The sequence below is a fragment of the Girardinichthys multiradiatus genome, chromosome 8 (genome assembly GCF_021462225.1).
Source record: "Girardinichthys multiradiatus isolate DD_20200921_A chromosome 8, DD_fGirMul_XY1, whole genome shotgun sequence".
Classification (NCBI taxonomy): Eukaryota; Metazoa; Chordata; class Actinopteri; order Cyprinodontiformes; family Goodeidae; genus Girardinichthys; species Girardinichthys multiradiatus.
In genome coordinates, this window is record NC_061801.1 from 7,837,701 (window position 1) to 7,860,177 (window position 22,477).

The 22,477-nt window shown below is 40.1% G+C and overlaps 1 protein-coding gene across 1 annotated transcript; it reads right to left on the bottom strand.

Moving 5' to 3' along the window:
* Window positions 1–1,501: 1,501 nt before the first annotated feature.
* naa25 (N-alpha-acetyltransferase 25, NatB auxiliary subunit) lies at window positions 1,502–19,776 on the bottom strand. Its single transcript, XM_047373471.1, has 24 exons — window positions 19,677–19,776; window positions 16,754–16,839; window positions 13,663–13,801; window positions 13,463–13,581; window positions 13,307–13,381; window positions 13,111–13,218; window positions 11,631–11,709; window positions 11,247–11,358; window positions 10,072–10,161; window positions 9,802–9,974; window positions 9,609–9,721; window positions 9,310–9,517; window positions 7,962–8,051; window positions 7,699–7,879; window positions 6,369–6,468; window positions 6,140–6,291; window positions 5,930–6,055; window positions 5,590–5,833; window positions 4,558–4,681; window positions 4,403–4,468; window positions 4,225–4,322; window positions 4,017–4,127; window positions 3,763–3,903; window positions 1,502–3,281 (listed from the first exon to the last, which is right to left on the bottom strand). Exons 1-24 carry the CDS (start codon window positions 19,732–19,734, stop codon window positions 3,159–3,161), a joined length of 2,916 nt encoding a protein of 971 aa, XP_047229427.1. The 5' UTR covers window positions 19,735–19,776; the 3' UTR covers window positions 1,502–3,158.
* Between the last annotated feature and the right edge of the window lie 2,701 nt (window positions 19,777–22,477).

Sequence of the window (22,477 nt, forward strand, 5' to 3'; positions counted from 1 at the left end):
GAAAAAAAAAAAAATCTATAAAAATTTTTCCAGCTTAACAGGCTTGACCATACAAAAGCTTACAAGAGTTGCATAAAAAAAACCTAAGTGTTAAAAATCATAAAACATTCAAGAGTGCCTTGAACTTTTTCACTTTTTTTTTTACACTTTTCCTACATATAAAAATACGAAAACGTGACACCCTTTAATCTGGTGCCCCTAAATAAAATGCAGCCCAACCAATTGCCTTTAGAAGATTCCTAATTAGTAAATACAGTCCACTTGTGTATGATTTAATGTTAGTATAAATCCAGCTGTTTTGTGAAGGCCTCAGAGGTTTGTTAGAAAACAAACAGAAACATGAACACCAAGAAACACAACAGACAGGTCAGGGAGAAAGTTGGGGAGAGTTGTAAAGCAGGGTTAGGTTAGAAAACAATATCCCACGCGTCTAACACCTCAGAGCTCTGTTCAATCCACGTTCTAAACCGGAAAGAGTACAGTGCAACTACAATCCAACTAAAATATGGCCATCCACCTAAACTGATAGTATGGACATCACAGATGCAGCCAAAAAGCCCTTAGTAACTCTGGAGGAGCTGCAGAGGTCCACCGCTCAGGTGGAACAACTTACCAACATTACAATTATTGTGAACTCAAAAAATCAGTTTTTTATGTTACAGTGGCAAGAACCACTCATCTGCCACTAGAAGAAGTCCCGTTTGCAGTTTGTCACTAGCCGTGTCAGCAACGAAGTGAACACACGGAGGAGGGTGCGCTGGTCCGAAGAGAACCACAATGTAACTTTTTGGCCATCATGTCAAACTATTTGTGTTCCAGAAACAACACTGTTCACACCATCTCCACAGTGTAACATGGTGGAGGGCAGTATCTTTATGTGGGGATGCATGACTTTTTCCACAGACAGGGAATGTATGTATGGAGCTATACACAGGAAAATCCTGGAAGAAAAGCTGTTAGAAGCTGTTGAAGCGGGTTGAAAGGTTAACATTCCAGCAGGACAACATCCCTAAACATACAGCCAATGCTACATTGGTTTCGATAGCATAGTTGTGTTAAAATGGCCCAGTCAAAGTCACAAAATAAAGTCAACTCAGAATCTGTGGCAAAACCTGAAAATTCTTGTTCAGACACTCCTGATCCACTTTGAGTGACAGTGCGCTGTTTTGCAGACAGTAACAATGCAGTGAGTAGATGGTAGACATACCTCGAAAGACTTGCAGCTTCCCCTGCGGAAAAAAAGGCTTCTACACACATTTGTAGAAACAGTTGGAAAACATTGTTAATTTTCCTCTATGGTTAGTCTACAGTTATGTGTTGCTTTGTGTTTGTCTATCACACCAAATCCAAATATAATACTCCGACTTTGTGGCGTTAATGTGACAAAATGTCAAAAAGGTCAATAGGTGTGAATAGGTACCGCTTCCAAGGAGCTCTGACTAGTCCCATTTATTTTAGTAAAGCAGTGGTGTTGTAGTGAAGAGATGACATCACACATCAATTATCACATTTACCCTTTATTTTAAAAAAAGCATCAACATTCCAGTGTTTGTGTTTTCCATTTTCTAATAAAACAGGGCAATGAGACGACACTCTAGATTGTCAACCCTTATTGTGAACACACGTAAGATCACCAAGATCTTCTCTGCAGCCGCAAATCCAATCACACAAAAAAAGGACTCGACTTTTAAAAGCAAAAACACAAGGTGTTCATTTTCGCATATGAAAAAGGAGAGGAAAGACTCACAAGAAGGAGGTAGGGGGGGCCGTTTCCTATATAGTCATCCTTCTATGACAAATTCCTTAAATGAGTCAAAAACCCATCAGCGGGTTAAACAGTCAGTGCTCCCCAAGTGAGGCAGTTATATAAAAAAGCATGAAAATTCAGTTTGGTTCACTTTTTTTTTTTTTACAGTGAAATAAGTGGGTGTCTAAAGCAGGGAGGACCCCAAATATAGGACAAATTGTTACTTTCTACTGCAGCTGCGAAACCCCCCCCCCCCCCCCCCCCCCAAAAAACAAACACCCATTTAAACTCCGTTCACACTGTACTTTGAAAAGGCTGCCCTTAGGTTTTATTTACACTCAGGTCCGATGTTCCATTGGTTTGAGACCAGTTCCAGAGCTGAATGCCCGCAAAACACACAAGCATCAGGTAAATGGGTATTTCTAACTTCATACACAATGAGATCTGTTGCATAAAGATGCATCAATCTCACCAGCCTGCAGCACGTTTTTGGTAAACATTCATGTCAAGATCATCATTTAAATGATCATTTAAATAATGAGAATTAGTTGAGTCTTAAACCAGGTCTGGATTTCACAACAGACTTGCTCACAAGCACCACTTCTTTAAAAAGAAACAAAAAAAAAAAAGGTGGACACACCGTTTATTAAAAAAAACAACATCCTGTTATATAGCTCATCTCTTTGTAATACTGCAACTACAGGGGTGGTTCAAAGCAACACACAACATACAGGAAGCCAACCAAAACAAAAAAGACAAAATTATTCTGAAACGGGGACAGTAGTCAGTCCAAAAGGCTGCCATGTGTTCGTTTTTTTCCCTAAAGATTGAAGTCACCAGAAAAATTGTCCCCATGTGCTGCGAAAGCAGAGAAGCAGCTGGAAAATAAAGCAGCATGTTGACAGATCCTTCCTCCTCAGAGCTGAAGTTGTGCGTCTCACTGCGAGTTACTGCGATTGTTCGTGACGTCACCAGAAAACAGGACACTTACCAACAAACAGGATAGTGGTTTATTGTGTCTTATACTCTCACTAAGTCAAGGAGTTATGGTTTATATTATGTACAATAATTTATTAGATTCTAAAACTGTATATTCATTTTTCCTAATGTGAGATAATTCTTTAAAAGAGTGCACCTTTTGTTTTTATTCGCAGATGCTGCATCAGTTCATGAGTTTACTTACAGGCTTATGTGCTATTAGAGTTGCATGTGTTCCAGAGGCGTGTGGTGACGGGTAGCAGGAGGAAAAATCCACAGAGCTCACAACCGCTCAAAGTAGTGAAGAGGTCAGAAACAGACAGCATGACCAGGTTTCTGTTTGACTCGCAGGGAAGCTGGTGGGCTGACACCAGACAGAGGGGTGTGTGTGATGGGGGGGTTACAGTCATCGTCAGTCCAGGGTGTGTAATGCTCAGATTTTAAGGTTCTTTATAGTTTCAGCTTTCTTTTTGAGTAGATCTCCCACCTCCTGTAGCGAGCGCAGGTAACTGCCCTGCACTTTGTCCATAGCAGCCTTTGTAAACGACGCCTCCTCCTGAAACACAAAACATTGTGAAAGAAGAAGAAACATCAACGATTTTGTCCACACAGACCCTGTACACAGAGCCAAAAGTATTTGCATATGTTATAACTACTACAATGTATTTTATTGGGATTTTATGTGATAGATCAACACAAAGTAGTGCTCAAAAAGGGCAGATACATGATTTTCTCCCATTTTGCTCCTTTTACATTTTATTATCTTCTCCAGAGATGCTCATCTAATTGATCAGAAACAACCGTTACGTTGAAGGATAATATTTTAAATCTAAATCTATATAACGTTTTTTTTTATTTTTACCAACATTAATTGATCACGAATATGTGGAGGGAGCTGAAGATTAGAGTGATGGTGAATAGACCTTCACAGAATATGCAAAAAGCTGGTAAACAATTAAATGGTTTTTATTGATGTGATACCAATAAAAATCTTTCCAATTATAATTGAGAAGGGAATTCATAATGTTCACACTAACCTGTGAGGTTCCTTCCAAGGATAAACTGGCCAATCTTTGGGCTGTAATGCCAGACTCTTGCCCCCTGATGTGATCCACAGCATGGGAAAGAATGGCCTGCAAGCTCCCAGTCAGCTCCTGGAATCCACACACCACCAACGGCTGCAACACAGGAGGTAATATGTCAGAGTGCCGGTGGGTGGACATTAGACAGGTCCACAAATGGGTGTAGATTTCATACAATTGCATTAAAGTATTCAACAAGGAGAGTGTACCAGAGCTGCATTAGCATCCTTTTTCTTCTTTTTCTTCTTCTGTAAACTTGACTTGAGTGGTCGCAGGATCTTGGCACAGTAGCTAGCAGTCCACAACACTACACTCACTGTCTGCAGAATAACCCCATCAATGTGTTTGTGTCAAATTCAGAGAGCAATACAAAGTGAAAAACACTGTATGAGGAGGCAAAAGGGAGAAGAGTTTTACCTCAACAAAGAAAACGAGATTTTCTAAGAAGAAGGGTTGGGTTTTTAATTTGCTCTCTTTCATTTCCAATAAGTCCCCTTTGCATTTATTAAGCATCTCTGTGGATAGAACGTAGAATTATGAAGCATATTAAACAAAACAGATTAGAACCTAAAATATAATCAAGCTGATACCTCACCTTGAAGCTGAACTACTAATGACTTAAAAACGTAACAAATCTGAGTCTGAAGCTCCGTTGATTCATCTAGGAGAGTAAAAAACAGGAGGCGTCAGGCAGAAAACACAGCGATAAACTCTTCACCCGGCCTGAAAGCTGAGATCATTTCCTCTCACCGAGTCCGGCCGACTCCAGCTCCTGCAGGTGGAGAGAGAGCTGCAGGGCTGCAGCCTGACACTGACAGCTGCCGATGGACAGCGCTGAGGCCAGCCGGGTGGAGGGGGGTCCGAGGAGGGGGTACTGAAACCAAGCAGAAAACAATCACTGTCATAGGAAAGCATTTCACATTTTAATGACTTGCTTTTGTAAAAAGGACAAAAATATCTCCAACTTGTTTCGCCAGTGAAAAGGCACAACTGATCCATCATCCATCTCTATGGAATAATGAGGCAACAATCGCAGGTGGAACCAGCAGTATGAGTCGGACCAAATGAGGCAGATGGGACAGTATTTAGATTTTAGTTGCTGCCGTTTGTTTCAATGGCCTCTCAGCTGCAACGCCTTTATTGCTGCTATTTTAGGGATCAAAGTTCTGTTGATGATCCAGATTAAGCCGCAATTCAGCTGTCAGACAGCTTCACATCTGACTGTAACAACTTGGTAAACAGGAGTTTGTGTTAAAATCAGTGTCTGCAAACAGTCATCACCCCTTCACCACCGTGCTAGACAGCTGGCATGATGTGCCGATGTGCTGTGTTTGGTTTTTACCAAACATGACGATGTGCATTGTAGTCAAACATCTATACTTTGATCTCACCTTTCTAGATGATGTCTTGAGGATTATTCAGAGGCTACGTTGCAAATCAAAAGTTGTGCTTTCATGGTTTCTGGTCTCTTTTCCTAAGAGACCAAAGCTTTCTGCTGTCAAACTACAAAATTAATGTCATAATCCTTCTTAAATCAACGAGTAACAGTTGCTTCTCCAAACTCACTGCTGACGTCTTTCCACCTTGGCACTGTGTTAACACACACCTGTCTGTTCCAGAGCAACACCTTAGGCTGCAGCTGGAGCTTAGAACTTTACCGCATATTCTCGCTGTCTAATTGGACTTCTTCCCTAAATTTAACATTTTATTTTGCAAAGTAAAAATGTCTAGTTATACCTTAACTGGGAGATTGGCATGAATCAAAGCTTGCCCATCTTGTACCTGTACATGTTTTTCTGCGATCTGCGCTGCTGTCTGTAGCGTCTGGTTGAGCTGGGAGAGCAGGCTGCGGAGGAGCGAACTTTTGTCCCCGACTCCGTTCTCGTTGGATATCTCGGAGTTTTGCTGTGAGGGAGCGTGTCCTGATGCTGTGAGCGAGGCGAGTAAGCGCAACGTCAGAGAGCGTATCTGCAACCACATGGACTCCTCTTCTAGAGACCGAATCCGGTGTTCATCAGTTAACTGCCTGCGAGGGGAAAAAAAAGGTGAAAATGTGGGTTCATTAGGGGTCACTTTTTGTTTCTGTTAAAAGCAAAAAAAAAATAAAAACTATTTTTTATACCTTTCTTTAGGGTCCCAGTTTGTAAATACAGTAAGGTCTCTGTTGTCCCTTAAACTATCCCAGGGGATATCGTCTTCCTCTGAAGACAAAGACATGGCCTTAACACTTTCCTCTAGACTCAAGACGCTGAAAAACAAAAACAGCTCTCAATCAAATGAGAATCACCTATAAAGAAAAGTCTTTTACCCTGCATGTCTGGTCGGCTCTTACATATCTGCCTCAAGGAACAAGTCGAGCAGCATCCTTTCAGTGCGGACCTGGGCAAAGTGCAGCGATTGGTTCAACCTGTTCCTGAGAGCAATGAACTCTGGGATTTTTTCAAATGCGCCGTACTTGTATGCCTGGATGATGTACTCTGAGGTCTAGAACAAGCAGCAGAAACATGATTTAGAGAGTTGAGAGCACTAGAAGCCTGACATTCAGAGAGGGATACACTTACATCTTTCTGGTTGGAGTGGAAAAACCTGAGGGAGAAGTTGCAGGACTGGGAAGCAGCAGCAAACTGACCCAGAGACTCAGCATAACGTGTTAAAAGAAACCTGCGAAAGACAAAGAGAGGACTTTAATCAAAATCTGCTGACTGAATTTCAGAGGCAACATTTAGGATTGCAAAAAAGTCCAGGTTTTTGTTTTACCTCTGTTATTGGTTTTACATTTTGGAGGAGTATGAAAAGCATCTCAATCAATTTGAAAACCATTAAAAAGTCCCATCAGTAATTCAGTTCAAAATGTGAAATACATTTATTCAATATGAGCAGACATGGGGAAGACATGGGCTAGACCCCCATAAACACCCTCCACAAAGCGGGCAGGCCACAAAAGATTGTTGCTACAGAAACAGGCTCTTCAGAGCGCTGTATCCAAATATATGAATGGAAAGTTGAATGGAAGGAAAAGGTACATTAGAAAAAGATGCACAAACAACAGCAATAACTGCAGACTTGAGGACTGTGAAGTAAAAATCTTTTAGGGGAGATTCATAAGGTGGGGACTGGAGTTGGAGTCAGTGTTTCAAGAACCACCACACAGATGTTTCTATGACAAGAGCCACGACAGCCACTTTCCTTTTGTTAAGCCACTCCTGAACCAGAGACAATGTTCTAAGTGTCTGACGTGGTCTAAAGAGAAAACGACCTAGACTGTTGATTAGTCCTAGCTCCCAGGTCATCTTTTCTGATTAAAGTAAATATATCATGTTATTTGCAAATCAAGGTCCCAAAGTCTGGAGAAAGAGTTGAGGGGCACAGAATTCACGTTGCTTAAAGTCCAGTGTGAAGTTTCCACAGTCAGTGATGACTTGTGGAGCCATGTCATCTGCTGGTGTTGGTCCACTGGGTTATCTGTAATCCACAGTAAACACAGCTATCTACCAGGACATTTTAGAGCACTTCATGCTTCCTTCTGCTGACAAGCTATATAGAAATGCTGCTTTCATTTCCCAGCAGGATTTGGTACCTGCCCACACTTCCAAAGGTACCAAAACCGGCTCTAATGACCCTGGTATCTTGGTGTGTGATTGGACTGGACAGAAAGAAACACTTCAACTATATCTCTCTGTGTGTAATGAATCTATACAAGATATGCGTTTCAAAATTTGAACTGAATTATTTTTTGATGGCACTCTAGTCTCTCACTGGTGCCTTAACAGGTGCACCAATCCTGGAAGTCAATAATTAATATTTAGGGACAGACCACTAATCATGATCAAACCATCTAAAGAAATATTAATGCAGCTTCCATGCGTCTCCTAAACATGTGATTGAACTGACCCTATGGTGTCGTGCTGTATGTGCTTGGCATCCAGGCTGGAATAAAGGTCCACCACAGGCTCAAAGGCTCCCAGGCGACAGTAGAGGAGCAGCAGCAGAAGCTTGAACTGGGCGTTTGAGGAGCTGTGAGACAGACCCTCCTCTAAGAGCCCTAAACCCTGCCACACCATGTCCTCATCCCCTGCATGCACAAACACATGGAGACGTGTGACGTTTCACCGAAATTAAAAGAACAATAAATATCATTCTAAAAAGAGGCTGACCTGTTTCTGTCCACAGGTCTATGTACACATGAGCTGCCATGAGGCAGTACATGTCAGAGAACTGCAGCTCTGTCTTCAGGGCGGTGCTCCCTGTAAAAAAACAAAAACAAGAGTCTAAATAAGAGCAGGATATGATTTCATGTTTTGTTTTTTTTCAGTCATCCAACCCTTTGTGGGCCTCTAACAATTACGATGGGATGTCACAATCTGATCTCGGGTAGCGGCTTGAAGGTTAAATAGATAAATCGGACTCCCTCACAGAATCCAACACCTGGCGTTGCTGCACTGTTTGTGATTTTAGGCCTGTAGCATTCTCACTAAGCAGTGTGGTTGTTTTTTTAGGCAGTAGCTTTTTACTTTTTTACAAAAGTAAGTAGACCGGAAATTGTGTAGAGAGAGAGGGGAAAGGTATGCAGTAAAGGTCGACGCGTGGGGACTTGAACCTGCGACAGGAGGACGAAGGCGTCTGTATGTGGCCGTGCGTTTAACCCCCTGCGCCACCTGTGCCACCGCCAACAATGTGTTTCAAAGCAGTTAAAACACTCTGCATTCAATTTTATGAGTTTTAATGAAGCTGAGCTTCTGTTCCACTCATAATACAAAACTTCAAGCTAACATTAAATGATGTCCTTTATAACCCATAACTGTTCATGTTCTTTCTGTAATCTGGTGCACATTGCAATATTAAAACAAACAAACAACAAAAACAGTCTAGCTTTTTCAAAAATGAAAAAGGACCCTCCACAGACAATGTAAAGACTAATGGTTCCGATTTGTTAGTTAAACATGGTGGACCTTTGGCTGCCAGGAAGAGGTATGGAGCTGTTTAAATGTCCAACACACACAAACCAAAACTCTTCTGGTAAAGATTGACGCGATTTGCAATACACCCTTAAAACAACAGATTTACACAAAGACGCTGCTAAACACAAGTTGATAAAAACTAACTTCAAGCCAATTACTTCCACAAAAGGAAATAGTTGGTTATGTTCGTCATTAAATAAACTCCTATGACTCTGTCCTTATGCACTGATGCCACCACACTTCACAGAAAAACTGCATCAGCAGATTGCTCCTCATTTTGTTCAGCTTTGAACAAAATGACTGAATAATGATAATTACCTTGTAAGGCAATAACTATAGAAAAGAAACCCCAGATTTAATATTTATATTTTTGGAAAATGAAGGCAAAGAGGAAAAAACTGTCAGAATAATACTATAAAGCAGAAACAAGTTTCTATAAAATGGTAAATGAACCTGGTATTACGTCCAGTATTTGTAACATACGTAATGGAAAGAAAAACACTTTAAATTTATCAAGGTGTACATGTTAAGCCACCACCCATACCAAACTTGAGTCCGTGGCGATAGTGAGCCTTCAGCTCGGTGATGAGGCGTAGCTTCCCACTGACGTCCAAAGAATGATGCAACCCCAGGGCCCGACTCAGCTGACAAACACACAAATGCCTCTGTAGGGATTTGGTGTCCTCTGGGAAAGTGAACCCGTCCTCCCCCTGCTCTCCCAATGGAACCAGCTCACTCAGCCGGTTGATAAACTGAACAGGTAAAGGCAGATGCACGTTTTACAACCCAACACTTCACTGTTACACGGGCAGGTCTACGGTGCGGCTTGGAAATCAGTCCTACCTGAACGTGTTGGTCAGGAGCTAGTAGATGAAGGTATATTTTCAAGTCGGTGATGCAGCATGGTTTGTCTCCAAACATCCTGAAGAACTGCACCATCAGGTCTAAAGGTTCGCCTGTTTAAATCCAAACAGCGGACTGTGAAATAAAGAAGCACCAGTGAGTGCACAATGTGTGAACAGTCAGAACATTTTACCTGGCAGGTTTTCTTCAGGGTAGCCTCTTTCTCTCAGTCTGTGAATCAATTCCAGACGAGCTAAATAAGGCCCTCTGAGAGAACGAGAGTCTTTGCCGTCTTCTGCCTTAATTCTCTCCTCCACAAACCTCACCACCTCCACCACGGTGTGATGAACTGAACCCTCTGAGCAGCTGGAAACACAGAAACATACAGCACCACTGATCTGTTAAAAGGATGACCTAAGACTGAGCGTGTGCATACTCAAATAAAACAAACACTTGCACTCACTGTTCGCCTTCTTCTGGCGGACTCCATGGTTGATCCATTAGGTAGAACAGAGAGTCAAAGTAGGAGGGATAGAACTGCCAATCATCAGGACTAAAACAGAAAACAATGTGTTTCAGATGTCTCAGCAGCAATCTGAAGCAGACTGAATGGTGTATTCATGTAAAACAAAAACAAGTAAAATCTTTTAACACCAAAGACAGGTGGTGTTGGGATTGCTGACACTACACCTGACTGTTTTGAGCATTGATTGGATACTGAATCTGAAGAGGCTTGTCTGCTCCGCAGTATTGCTGAACAGACAAGCCCCTCCCTCCTTTTAGCCGATACATACGCAGCACAGCCAGCTCAAGTTGATAACTTCTGAAAGTTATAATATAGGTTCACATTTATGATAAACCAGTCCACATTAATACAGTGGCTTGCTGAGCTGTAAAGCATGCCCGCAGAATGGTGCAGCCACCACCATGTTTTACCATAAGCATAATGCGTTTAGGTTATGAGTTGCTACTTATGCATAGGTTTTAGGCTACATACTGCATGAAGGTTATCTACAGAGTATTAATCCAGGGGGCTGAAGACAAATGCACGCCACACTTCACTTTTATTAGTTAAAAATCAAATACAACCATGCAAACCCTCCTTCCTATTTAGAATTGTTCAATACATTGGGCTAGTCCAACACAAAGTCCCGATAAATAATCCCATTGACATTTGTGGCTATAATGTGACAAAATGGAAAACGTCCAAGGGGTACGTATACTTATACAAGTCAGTGTTTATGTAGGTGTTCATGAGTACCATTTACTGAGGAGCATTTATTTCTACCCTTGGATCTCCACGTTTGAAGTTTAGTAGAAACATATCAGCTGTTTAATAGTTATTCTGAGGTTCATTCATAAAGGAAAGACAGACTGGAAGAAAGAAAGATAAAAAAAAAAAACACTTTCATTCAACAAATACCAAATGCTCTGCTCTATCCTAGAACCACAATGCAAGTAGGGGTTTCCACTTAGCTGTGTTCTGTTTTAGATCCCATCTTTTACATCCTGCTGATTGTGTTTGCACATGCTCAGCTTGCAAAGAGTTAAAGGAACTCTCATCCTTTCTTTTAAAATGGTATGTTTATAACAAGAACTATGAAATAAAAATGATAACTTAAATAAATCGTCACTCACTTTTTCAGCAGCAGCTTTTGGGCCAGGGCGTTGCACTCTGGCCAGCGTTCTAGACGCCTGTAGAGCATCATGCATTTCCTCTCCCTGCTCTGCAGCTCACTTGTCAGTTTCTCTGTGACACAATGGTAACATGCATGGTGAGGAAAACAATACTGGTGCCTACTGGCATTTTTCAACATTTATGAACATGTGTAACACTGTTAATATAAGCAACACAAAAAAAGGGATCATAACTGCTGTCGCATACACCAAGATGTTAGCATTCTTTTTATTGAGAAATATTAGTTATTTAATCATATTTCATCCAAGAATTTACAAAGTGACAGTTTGCTGGATATGAAACATCATCACAAAAAAACAGGTAAAGGAATCACTACTGCCTACCTCCCAGCGGACCCCTGATCACTTCGAGAGCTTCATCGCACTTTCCCAGACGCTCCAGGATCATAAAATATAGCTGCACCTATTGCCATATAGCAAAAAAAAAAAAACAACCAAAATAATACTCAAACTAAGATCCATTTATTGAGATTAGGATTTTTGCCCATTTTTCTCAATAGTTTTAGCCCAGACTGGGTGGAGGGCACTTGCCGACATCAATTTTCAACACTCGCAACAGACTGGCAATAGGATTTATGTCTGCACATGAACTAGGCCATTCCAAAACAAAAATATGCTTTGATATATAGGTACTTCTTAACAAATTGGAAAATTGAAAAAAATATATTTTTGTTACTCATTTCAGAAGTTTAAACTTATATAGATTCATTACACAGAGTGAAATATTTCAAACCTTTATTTCTTGTAGTTTTGCTGATTATGGCACACAGATAATGAAAAGCCAAAATTTTGTGTCTCAGAAAATGGAAATATTACATAAGATCAATTAAGAAAGTATATTTTAAACAGAAATATCTGGCTTCTGAAAAGTGTTTATTTTTATGCATTCATTATTTGGTTGGGGCTCCTTTTGCATGAATTACTGCATAAATGCGGCGTGGCATGGAGGTGATCAGCCTGTGGTTCTGCTGAGGTGTTCGGGAAGCCCAGACTGCTTTGACAGTGGCCTTCGGGTCATCTGGCTCGTTGGGTCCGGTATCTCTTCTCTTCCCACTTGAAAAATACAGACTGTGGAAACTTCACTCTGGACTTCAAGCAACGTGGATTCTCTGCCTCTCCACTCTTCCTCCAGACTCTGGGACCTTGATTTCCACATAACTTTACTTTCATTTGAAAAGAGAACTTTGGACCACTGAGCAACAGTCCAGTTCTTTTTCTCCTTAGCCTAGGTAAGACACTTCTGACGTCTTTAGCTCAGGAGTGGCTTGACTGTGCCTTGTTGACTGTCTTTTGTATACCTGTCCAGTCAGCAGTCTTCTCCATGGTTGTGTAGCCTTCTGACCCAGACGACTTAGAATTTGGGGTTTTTATTATCTGTAATCCATAATCAAAATTACAACACATAAAAGTTTGAAATATTTCACTCTATGTGTAATAGATCTAATTAATATATTTCAGTTCCTGAAATGATTGCCAAAAATTGTTGAACCTCTTTAATGACATTTAATTTTTTTTAGATGTACCTGTAAACCATTCCATTGTAGATCTGGATGTAGTTCAAGGTGTATGAATACTTTTGACACCCCTTGACCTGCTTCTATTAATATAATTACAAATACAAATAGATTTTTTTTATTCAGTAACTGCACATTTCTGTAATATTGTGCAACATTGCATCTTCACGTAACTAATTAAGTCAGTCATTTTTAGACATCGACATTTAGTTACACTGTTCAGTTGGGATAAAGGTCAAAGAGTGACACAGCCAGCAAACCCCTGGAGGTCAACCTGATGAGACGCTCACCTCAGCTTCTGCTTCGATTTTCTCCTCCTTCACCATTTTCTCCACCATGCGTTCAGCCAGAGGCAGGAACATGGTTTGGGCCAGTTTTTCATCTTTTGCTGAGATTGCCTATATAAAAAAAAACACTCCTGTTTTAATTCGTTTTTAAGGCCCAGGAAATGTCTTCATGGAATTATCTGAAAGAGCCTGCCCATACCTGCATCACCAGACTCATGACAGACCAGAAGTAATATGGATTCTTAGGGACAATTTTATACAAGGCCATTCCTGCCTGTGAAGTTTCAGATGTAGTCAGCTTATCCATCTCATTACCAACAGGAAAAAAAACAGCTGTTAATAACCATTTTCTCACCTGCTGCATCTTCTTGTACTCTCCCACGCGAGCGTAAGCCATGAAGAGGTGAGAGTGATACTCCTCGCTGAGAGGGACCTTTTTCACTGCAGCTTCGTACAGCTTAGTCACCAGCTCGGCTGTAAGCGACGGGGGAAACTTTGAAATCAGTCACGTCAGCTTCAACAGCAGCCAGCAGATGTCAGAGCACGGATACTTACGACGATGCATCTCCCTGTACAGTATAGTCAGAGCTTGAAGTGAGTTGTCATCGGTGGGCTCCAGGACGGTCACCTCCTGGGCCAAAGTGAAGGCTTCGTCCTGCTTCCCCGTCCTCTGAAGACCGATAGCCTTCAACACCTGGATGAACGGAGAGAAATAAAAACAGAGCTGGAGATGTGACGTCATCAGCCGCTACAGAGAAGGTACAACTGCTTAGGTCAATGCTGGTAATTATGATCCAGTTTACTGAGGGCTAGGCTGTACATACAACCACAAGATGCAGTATCCTTAACTAAATGCAGATTCTTTGAATTGAGAGTTTTGAATTTTGGTATTTTGATTTGAAGGCTCCTAAAAATAGCAGTTTTAGAGTTTATTTGCATTTTAAACTCAGTTAAAAACCACAGTTCCACCTAAATTTAAAGCAATCTAGACGTAAAATAGCCCTTTTTTATTTCTGAATGATATTTGATTTATTCAGTGAGTCAAAACCACATAATTATGGGTTAAATTTTAAGTCAAATTCATATGTCAAAGTGAAAGCATTCATGGTTATTAGACATTTTACTATCAGAAAATGGAAGAAGGAAAACAATCCTGAAAAATCAACTATTTTTTCACACTCAATTTTCTTTATTACAGACCTTAGGACTGTACAAACCCTGGATGTAAAAAGTCATTTAAAGGAAAGCTTTTTCTAACAAAATGTCTGCACACGCTGCTAGAGATCAAGAGAGAGTATCAATTTGGAAATCTCTGACAAGGTAAGGATCTACCTTCTCTATGGCCCTCAATAGGCGGCTAGTGCTCCACATTCGGCCCGTGAACCATCTATTTGTGCCCCCAAAGCTGTGCTTTTACTATATCTACGTTTCCATAGCGAGGTGGTGTGGTATAATATATGCTATGTTATCACAATAACGAGAAGACCAGAAGATGCCGGTATGTCAGCTATGCAACACAGCAACATGGACTGTCATCTCCATGGCAACGACACGCTAACAGCCTGCAACAGTGTCGCTAAGACCTTACTGCTGCAGCTCGAGCAGCACGACTTTCCCTTTTGAGCAGTTTGCTTATTGATCCTTCCTCGGCAGTAGGAGGCTCGATTGGAAGACAAATGACTAGTTCCTAATTCGCTGCAAAAGCGGACAGAGAAAAATCAACAATTCAAAGACGAATGGACAGAACAACTTGCATTATTTTTCCTTCCAACCCGCACAAGACCAATGTGCTTCATTTGCCAGGAGACCAGAGCTAAGATAAAGGTTTCCAATTTGAAACGGCATTATGAGAGCAAGCACAGGTATTTAGACGAGACACTTTCCTCAAAATTCTGACTTAAACACAAAACTAAATGCACTGACATCTTATCAAGCTGCAAGCAGGATCCATGAAACAGAGCGCTTCCTCAGAGTGACATGGAACGTAAAATTAATTTTCATTGCATTTTGATTACTGAGATCTTCATACCTTTGTTTACCAAAGAATTCAGAGTAGAGGTTGATTCTTTGGGCTAAACTGAAAGGGACTTTCTCTTTATTTTAGCACGTATGTTATGTTTATTTTTTATTGCCGAGATGCTTGAAATATTTTAAATATAAATACATTACGCGTGTGGCTTGGCAGACTTTAATAAACAGACCTTTGACACATTGAAAAATGTCTTTGTGGCCCTTTAAGAGTACCCCTGATCTAGGGAGTAAACACAGTGTGTCGTTTTAGTAATACTAACCGTGCTAATCGCTAACATCAGACGCTAAAGACTTTCAAATATCAACTCTGTCATCATTCCATGTTTTTTTTTTTTTTACAGAAAAACCCTTTTACAGAGACTCCTCTCATACACAGCGACCTGACGCTGCCCCTGCTTCTATCATTAAAAAAAGACCACTGCTCACAGCAGCAAGGCTAGAGAAACTATTTTGAAGACTGTTGATCATAGTTCTTAAGGAGAGGTCTGGTTAAAATCTGTATGGACAGGTCAAAGCTGTACAACAAACAGGCATTAGCCACAAACTCGTAGGAGCACCTTTAGCTCCAATCCAGCATTTTAAGTCCCCATCCAGATATCTAAATTTAAATGTCTGCTGATATAAAGTGTTCTTTACAAACTAGAATAAACCACACAGGCACTATCATTATTCAGCTGCATTTTGTACACACAGCAAAATTGCTTACAAGATGAATAATTACATACAAGATGAATAATTACATACCAAGCCTCAGAAGGATCTTTTTATGTCTATATTCACATCAATGTGTGTATTTTTTAAGTGTAACTGTTTTTGTGACTGTATGCTTAAACTTTCAGAGTAAAATCAGTGAAAATATGACTTGCAGCACAAACTCTGGATCAGAGGATTAATTGAGGCCTCAGCACGAGATCCAATCCAAGAAGAACATCAGTATCGGGTCTGATGTAAATACTGGATTAGGTTGGACCCATCTCTGAAGCCAGGTAGTCATTTTTTTGAAAAACTAGCAGTCTGTTACGTAGTTCTGGAGGAATTTGGGCCCATTCTTCCTTCCAACATCGCTTCAGCTCATTGAGCGCTCGCGTTTGTTAAGACGTGGTTCTCTAAAAGATTCAACCAGAGCATTTCTATACAGGTGATGTTTGGACTTTGACTGGGCCATTTTAGTTCAAGTTCAAAGTTGGGCTCTTCTTCTGCAGTTGCTCTGTGCTTGGGATTACTGCCCCAGTGTAAAATGCTGCACTTTAAGTACTTTAGAAAGGACCTTTTAACCTTCCCCAGATGGATCGGTAGCAACCGTTGGTTCTTTAAGGCCTTTGCTGTTTTTCCATTTTGACCTTGTGTTAAAACACACATGCATACAACAGACTAGCAAACTGCCAAAATGCCAGCTTTAACAAAGCTGAGGAAACCTCCTGATGATCAAGTGATAATGTGAGTGCAGATTAGCAGCATATGGCTGAATTTTCCCGTCTTCAATCCTATGGAAGCAGCGAGGCCATGCTTAGATTTTCTTAGTGACTGGAAACTTTCCGTTCTCCCCGTGATTTTTCATTAAAAAAAAAAGAGCCCAATGCGGATGTGTTCTTCGGGCAGTGATTTGGCCACTCACCTTGGCACAGTGGAGGTCCTTATGTTTCTTCAGCAGTTTATCCGCCTGCTGTATTGCCATCTTATTGTTGCCATTGTCAAGGTAATCTGCAGAGACACAATAACAGAGCTGTTATAGTCACGTATCCCAGTTCATTAGCAGTCCTTTAAGTGCGAATGATATTGCTTGATCTATTACAAAAATAAAAGATTTTCTGATCCTTTGATGACTTTTGGCCATTTTTGGGGAAGGTTTTCACTGTAAATGATAGCTGCACATTGTTTTTTTTTTTTTTTAACAGGTCCAACTGGAGCAACACAGAAAATCAGAAAGAAGTGACATGATTGGTACCCTCATGGTGTAATGGTTACCACATATTATGAAATTGGCACTGGCCTCTTTATGGTATAATTAAGACGTTTGTTAAAAGTTATGGTTTAAAAATTGCAAAACATTTTCTGCAGAAATAAACCTGCAGCCTACTGTCCTATTCTGGGTAACATTGTCATAAAACTACTGTTTGCAAACTATGAGCATCCTATCTGACTGAAGGCTAGCTCCCTGAGCAGATAGCCTGACTAATTACCCAGCTAATATCTGCTCCCAACGTAACACAATAAACATGTCCACATGACAATTACAACTAAGTTGTTGGTAATTCTTCATTTTTTTCTTTAATCTATATTCTAAGAGACTATATAAAAATATTTTACATGTAATATATCTTCAATAACCAATATGTTAGCATTTGAGCATTAGGATTGATAACTGTTCAGCTTTTCTGCTGAAAATAAAATGTTTTTTCATCATACCATTAGAATCCTACACCAGCTCCTGCCTAATACCCATCACTCAGAAAATGAAACTTTTAAAAAGCCATATTTTAGGCATAGAGATGACAAAAACAAGCAAAAATAATTAGCTTAAAGCTCTAACAGAAAACTGCTGGCTACACGTCGCCCTGCAATTCCTTCTGAACACTGTAGTGTTTGGATGCAGAGCCACAAACCGGTCAGTCCTTCCAGGACAGCTGGTTGCCAAAATTAACTGTGGCCAGGCAGTATGCTGTGATTATGTCATATCTACTCTCTCTGCTCAAGCTGTCGTCATACGGGAGTCAAAACGGCTGAAAACCCAAAGAAATCGGTTGAACTTCAACATAACATTAGGATGTGGTTCCAAAGCAGGACACAAAACAAGCAGCACCGATAATCCAGGGTTGGTCGGAGAATATTTGTATTCCATATATGCTGTTTTCTGTTTTAAAACATACCATCCAGGGGTGCATTTGTTTTAGTTATAAATAACAATAACAACTCAGATTGATAATCAAGTATCTCACAAAAACAATATTTTTAAAAAGAGCAATCAAGAAAAAAAGCTGGATTCTGCAAAATTTTTAACTAGTACAAATCTATTTGAGTTTTTCCATCCGACTAGTTTTCTGTGCTGCAAAGGCCGTATTCTAGCAATATCTTAAATAGTTACTAGATCTGCCAGTAAAGTGAAACTGTAGGCAGTCAGAACTATTCAATCCCAGGTATTAGTTCAGGCTGCTGATATTCCTTCTGTATTGTTTTAATGATGACATCGGGGACAAAAAAAATCCTGATCAGGACATCGCTAGTCTGAAATCATACTATTTTAGTTTAGCAGAATGAGTGTTTTTCTTCCACCCTCTGGTGTTGGACTGTGATGATGATGATATGGCTGATGATGATGGTAAGGGATATGCTGCAGTTACATGCATGGTGAGGCTAACTGGTAGGATTTGGCTAAGTAAAATACTGATCATTTCTGACAGAAGAAGCAGGTGATGCAGCAGTTCTGCAGTAAACATCATTTGGGATTTGAGAATAATCTTAATGGAACATATCAACTAGACCAAATGGTTTATTGAACAGCTTGTCTCCAAATGATGTTTCAGTCCTGCGCTGGTCTTCACAAACTGCTTGCTTATTTATTGTTGCAGCCAAGTTCCCCTTGGAATGGCAGATTTAATCTTGATTAAATAATGATTTACAACAAAAACCACAAGAAATCGTAAACGGACCATGATATGTTCAATAGGTGACAAACTATACCTGAAGTAAGTTTGATTCATTTTACAGAAAATGCTTTCTATGTCACTTTAACTGAACTCTACCAGACAACACTTTGTGATGTTGCTAAACTAAATCTTACAGTTATTGACTTTCTATGAATACCTAACGGCTACATTTTTGGCGGTTACAAAAAACAAACAAAACAACTAAACAAAAGCAGGTAAACTTTCTCCGATTTTCTTACGGAAACCCAAATGAACGTCCGTTATAAACGTTGCTTGGCGGTTAGAGCGGAGCTCTGACAGCTCCACACCAGTTAGCCAGCTACAAAGCATTGTCCTTTACTGTTGTGATGCTAATGCTAACTAAAGGCTAACTATGCAACAATTCCTTTCAGATATTTGAGTTAGCGCGTTGCATCAGACACTGTAATCAAAACCCGAGGCAAAACATCTTCTAGAATATGTAACTTTTCTTTAAATGTGACTGCAACGTGTCTACTGACTGACAGGCTGATTATCTGGACACATTAGCCAGCTGAGCTAGCTGTCAAACACCGACCGTTAGCAAAAGGAGAACTCTGAGACTTTGAGAGGGAGCTACTCCAGACGAGATAATCGTGAAAACTTTAAAGTGCTTGAACACAACTGGTAATCCGAGTAGTTTTTAACATAGGGGGAACACGTCCGCAGCAGCAGAGGTGTCCTTCTCCGACTTAGCATCAAACCGGGTGAGGTGTCATTGGACGCTGTATGCAGCAGAGTCCGCGGCTGGAACTTTAGGGGCCGCATCACTGCATTTAAAACTCCAATAGTCTTTACTGTACCGCTACAAAACACAGCTGTATTATTCAAACCTTTACTAGCGTATAAATATGTATCTTCCCATTGATATCCTACCATAAATAGGTCTGAGTCTCCTGTCGTTAGGATCTTGCACATGGCCTCTCGCCGCCATGGTGGAGTTTACCTGCTGTGTAAATCTTTGCGCATGCGTACTTCGGGCTGTATCATAAACGATTAGGGGATTTTTCCCCCCTGCTGAAATCACAATAGTATGAGGGTATGGAAAGCCGTTACTCTCAATAAATGAACATAAGAAACAAAATATGCAGAGATAGTGGAAATTTAAAATGTTCTTTCATAGACTCTGTTCATATTACTCTATTAAGTAACAATCTTTTACAATATGAATCATTACCATTGATTCAAAAGTATTTCTTAAATACATTTAAAAAGCACAAAAGTCAGTCAGTCATTTTCTACCGCTTATTCCATAGTGGGTCGCGGGGGAGCTGGTGCCTATCTCCAGCAGTCTATGGGCGAGAGGCAGGGTACACCCTGGACAGAAGCACAAAAGTACTTGTTTCTATTTTTCCTAGCAGAATTGTTTTAAATCAGTCACATTAGACTGTTTGCCAAAATTAATGGCCTTTTTGAGGCCACATCACAGCATATTATAAGCTTATTTATATTATTTGTTTTTTTGAGGTATTTAGAGGTGGATTTGTTGGTTTGCTCAGATTATTGTCCTGCTGCATACCCATGTGTTCTTGAGCATAAAGTCTAGAACTGATAGGTGAACATTTTCCTTTAGGCGTTGCTGTTAGAGGCCAGAATTCAGGGTTGCCCCATTTATGGCAAGTCCTTGAGGTCCTGAAGCAGCAAGCAGCCCCAGACCATTACACAACCACCACCACTTGTTACTATTGATATGATATACTTTTTTCGCATCAGTCCACAGAATATTTCCCCAAAAGTCTTTCGGGATCATCAAGAAATGTTTTGACAAATATCTGTTCTTTTTGGCCCACTATGGGTTTTGCTTAGAACTCTCTTTTATTCCACCAGTGTCTTTCTTGTTGTTAAACTATGCAGACTGACTTTAACTGAGGGCTGCAGTGCTTTAGATGATGTCCTGTGTTCTTCTGTGGCCTATTGGATGGGTTTTCTGTGCTCTCTTGGGTCACAGTTGGAAAACTGTGGTTGTCCAGCTACTTCTGGGAAGGTTCAAGGCTGTTCCGTATTTTCTCCGTTTGTGGATCATTGGCTCTCACTCTGGTTCACTGGGGTCCAAAGAAATGGGGCTGTAACCCTCTCCAGACTGATATGTGTCAATGACTGTTTCTCACCTGTTTTTGAATATGTTTTAGATTGGGTCATGATATGTCTCTTTTTGAAATCTTTAGCCTGCATCATGTTGTCAGACAAATTCTAGTTAAAGTATTTCTTGATTCTACAGGTCCTGCAGTAATGAGGTCTGACTATGGCTACTGAAATTGAACCCAAAATGTGATTGATCACTTATTGTATGATTTAACAAGGGGGTAAATAATTTTTCAAATAGGCCAGGTTAGTTTGGAAACTTTTTTTCCCTCAAAACAATGAAATGATTTGAAAACTACATTTTGAAATTTGTCTCAGGTCATCATAGTCTAATATTAAAATAAGTTTGACAATCTCAATCATTAAAGTGCAAACAAGCAAAAACAGAAGATATCTGTAGTCGGGTGAATCCTTTTCTTAGCACTGACTAAGATACCTCATGATATCAGTTTGTTTAATCACTAGATTAATTACTCCAGATTTCTTTTACACAAATAATAGTTTGCTAAGAAATACGGTTCTATAGTATGGAATAAAAACTCATCAAATTATGGGCTTTAACAGGTTCCATTACTTTGCAGGCATAAGTTTAGACAGAACCAATCTAAACATTAACTACCCAGAACAGAACCCAGGAAGATTTAGCCATTCTACAAAAGCCAATAAACTGCAATATTGTTGCAACTATTTATGACATAGGCAAATGAAATGGAGCTATTTGATCACTACTACACTCCATAATATATTCTTTGCCAAATTAGAGAAATACATATTAATCTCATTTTTACAAATATTTGTATAACTAAAGTAATTCAATACAAAGTAATGATATGCATTATTCATGTATTAATTTATTATATACATTTAACATATTTGACAGTTACTTGCAGATTGCTTTTTCTCCTCATAACAGGCGACAGTGCAAAAGTATTCATTCCCCTTAAATGTTTTATGTTACAATCATAAACCTCAATGTATTTCATATCAATTTTATATGATATACCAACACAGAGTTATGTATCACTGTACAGGTCCTTCTCAAAATATTAACATATTGTGATAAAGTTCATTATTTTCCATAATGTCATGATGAAAATTTAACATTCATATATTTTAGATTCATTGCACACTAACTGAAATATTTCAGGTCTTTTATTGTCTTAATACGGATGATTTTGGCATACAGCTCATGAAAACCCAAAATTCCTCTCTCACAAAATTAGCATATCATTAAAAGGGTCTCTAAACGAGCTGTGAACCTAATCATCTGAATCAACGAGTTAACTCTAAACACCTGCAAAAGATTCCTGAGGCCTTTAAAACTCCCAGCCTGGTTCATCACTCAAAACCCCAATCATGGGTAAGACTGCCGACCTGACTGCTGTCCAGAAGGCCACTATTGACACCCTCAAGCAAGAGGGTAAGACACAGAAAGAAATTTCTGAACGAATAGGCTGTTCCCAGAGTGCTGTATCAAGGCACCTCAGTGGGAAGTCTGTGGGAAGGAAAAAGTGTGGCAGAAAACGCTGCACAACGAGAAGAGGTGACCGAACCCTGAGGAAGATTGTGGAGAAGGGCCGATTCCAGACCTTGGG

Excerpts from the sequence above, each read along its gene's own strand:
- naa25 (XM_047373471.1), bottom strand. The coding sequence starts at position 19,734 with ATGGCGGCGAGAGGCCATGTGCAAGATCCTAACGACAGGAGACTCAGA. Across the intron at positions 6,056-6,139 it reads TTGTTCCTTGAGGCAGATAT|CGTCTTGAGTCTAGAGGAAA; the intron begins GTAAGAGCCGAC and ends TTTGTTTTTCAG. Across the intron at positions 3,282-3,762 it reads CCTTGGAAGGAACCTCACAG|GAGGAGGCGTCGTTTACAAA; the intron begins GTTAGTGTGAAC and ends TTTGTGTTTCAG.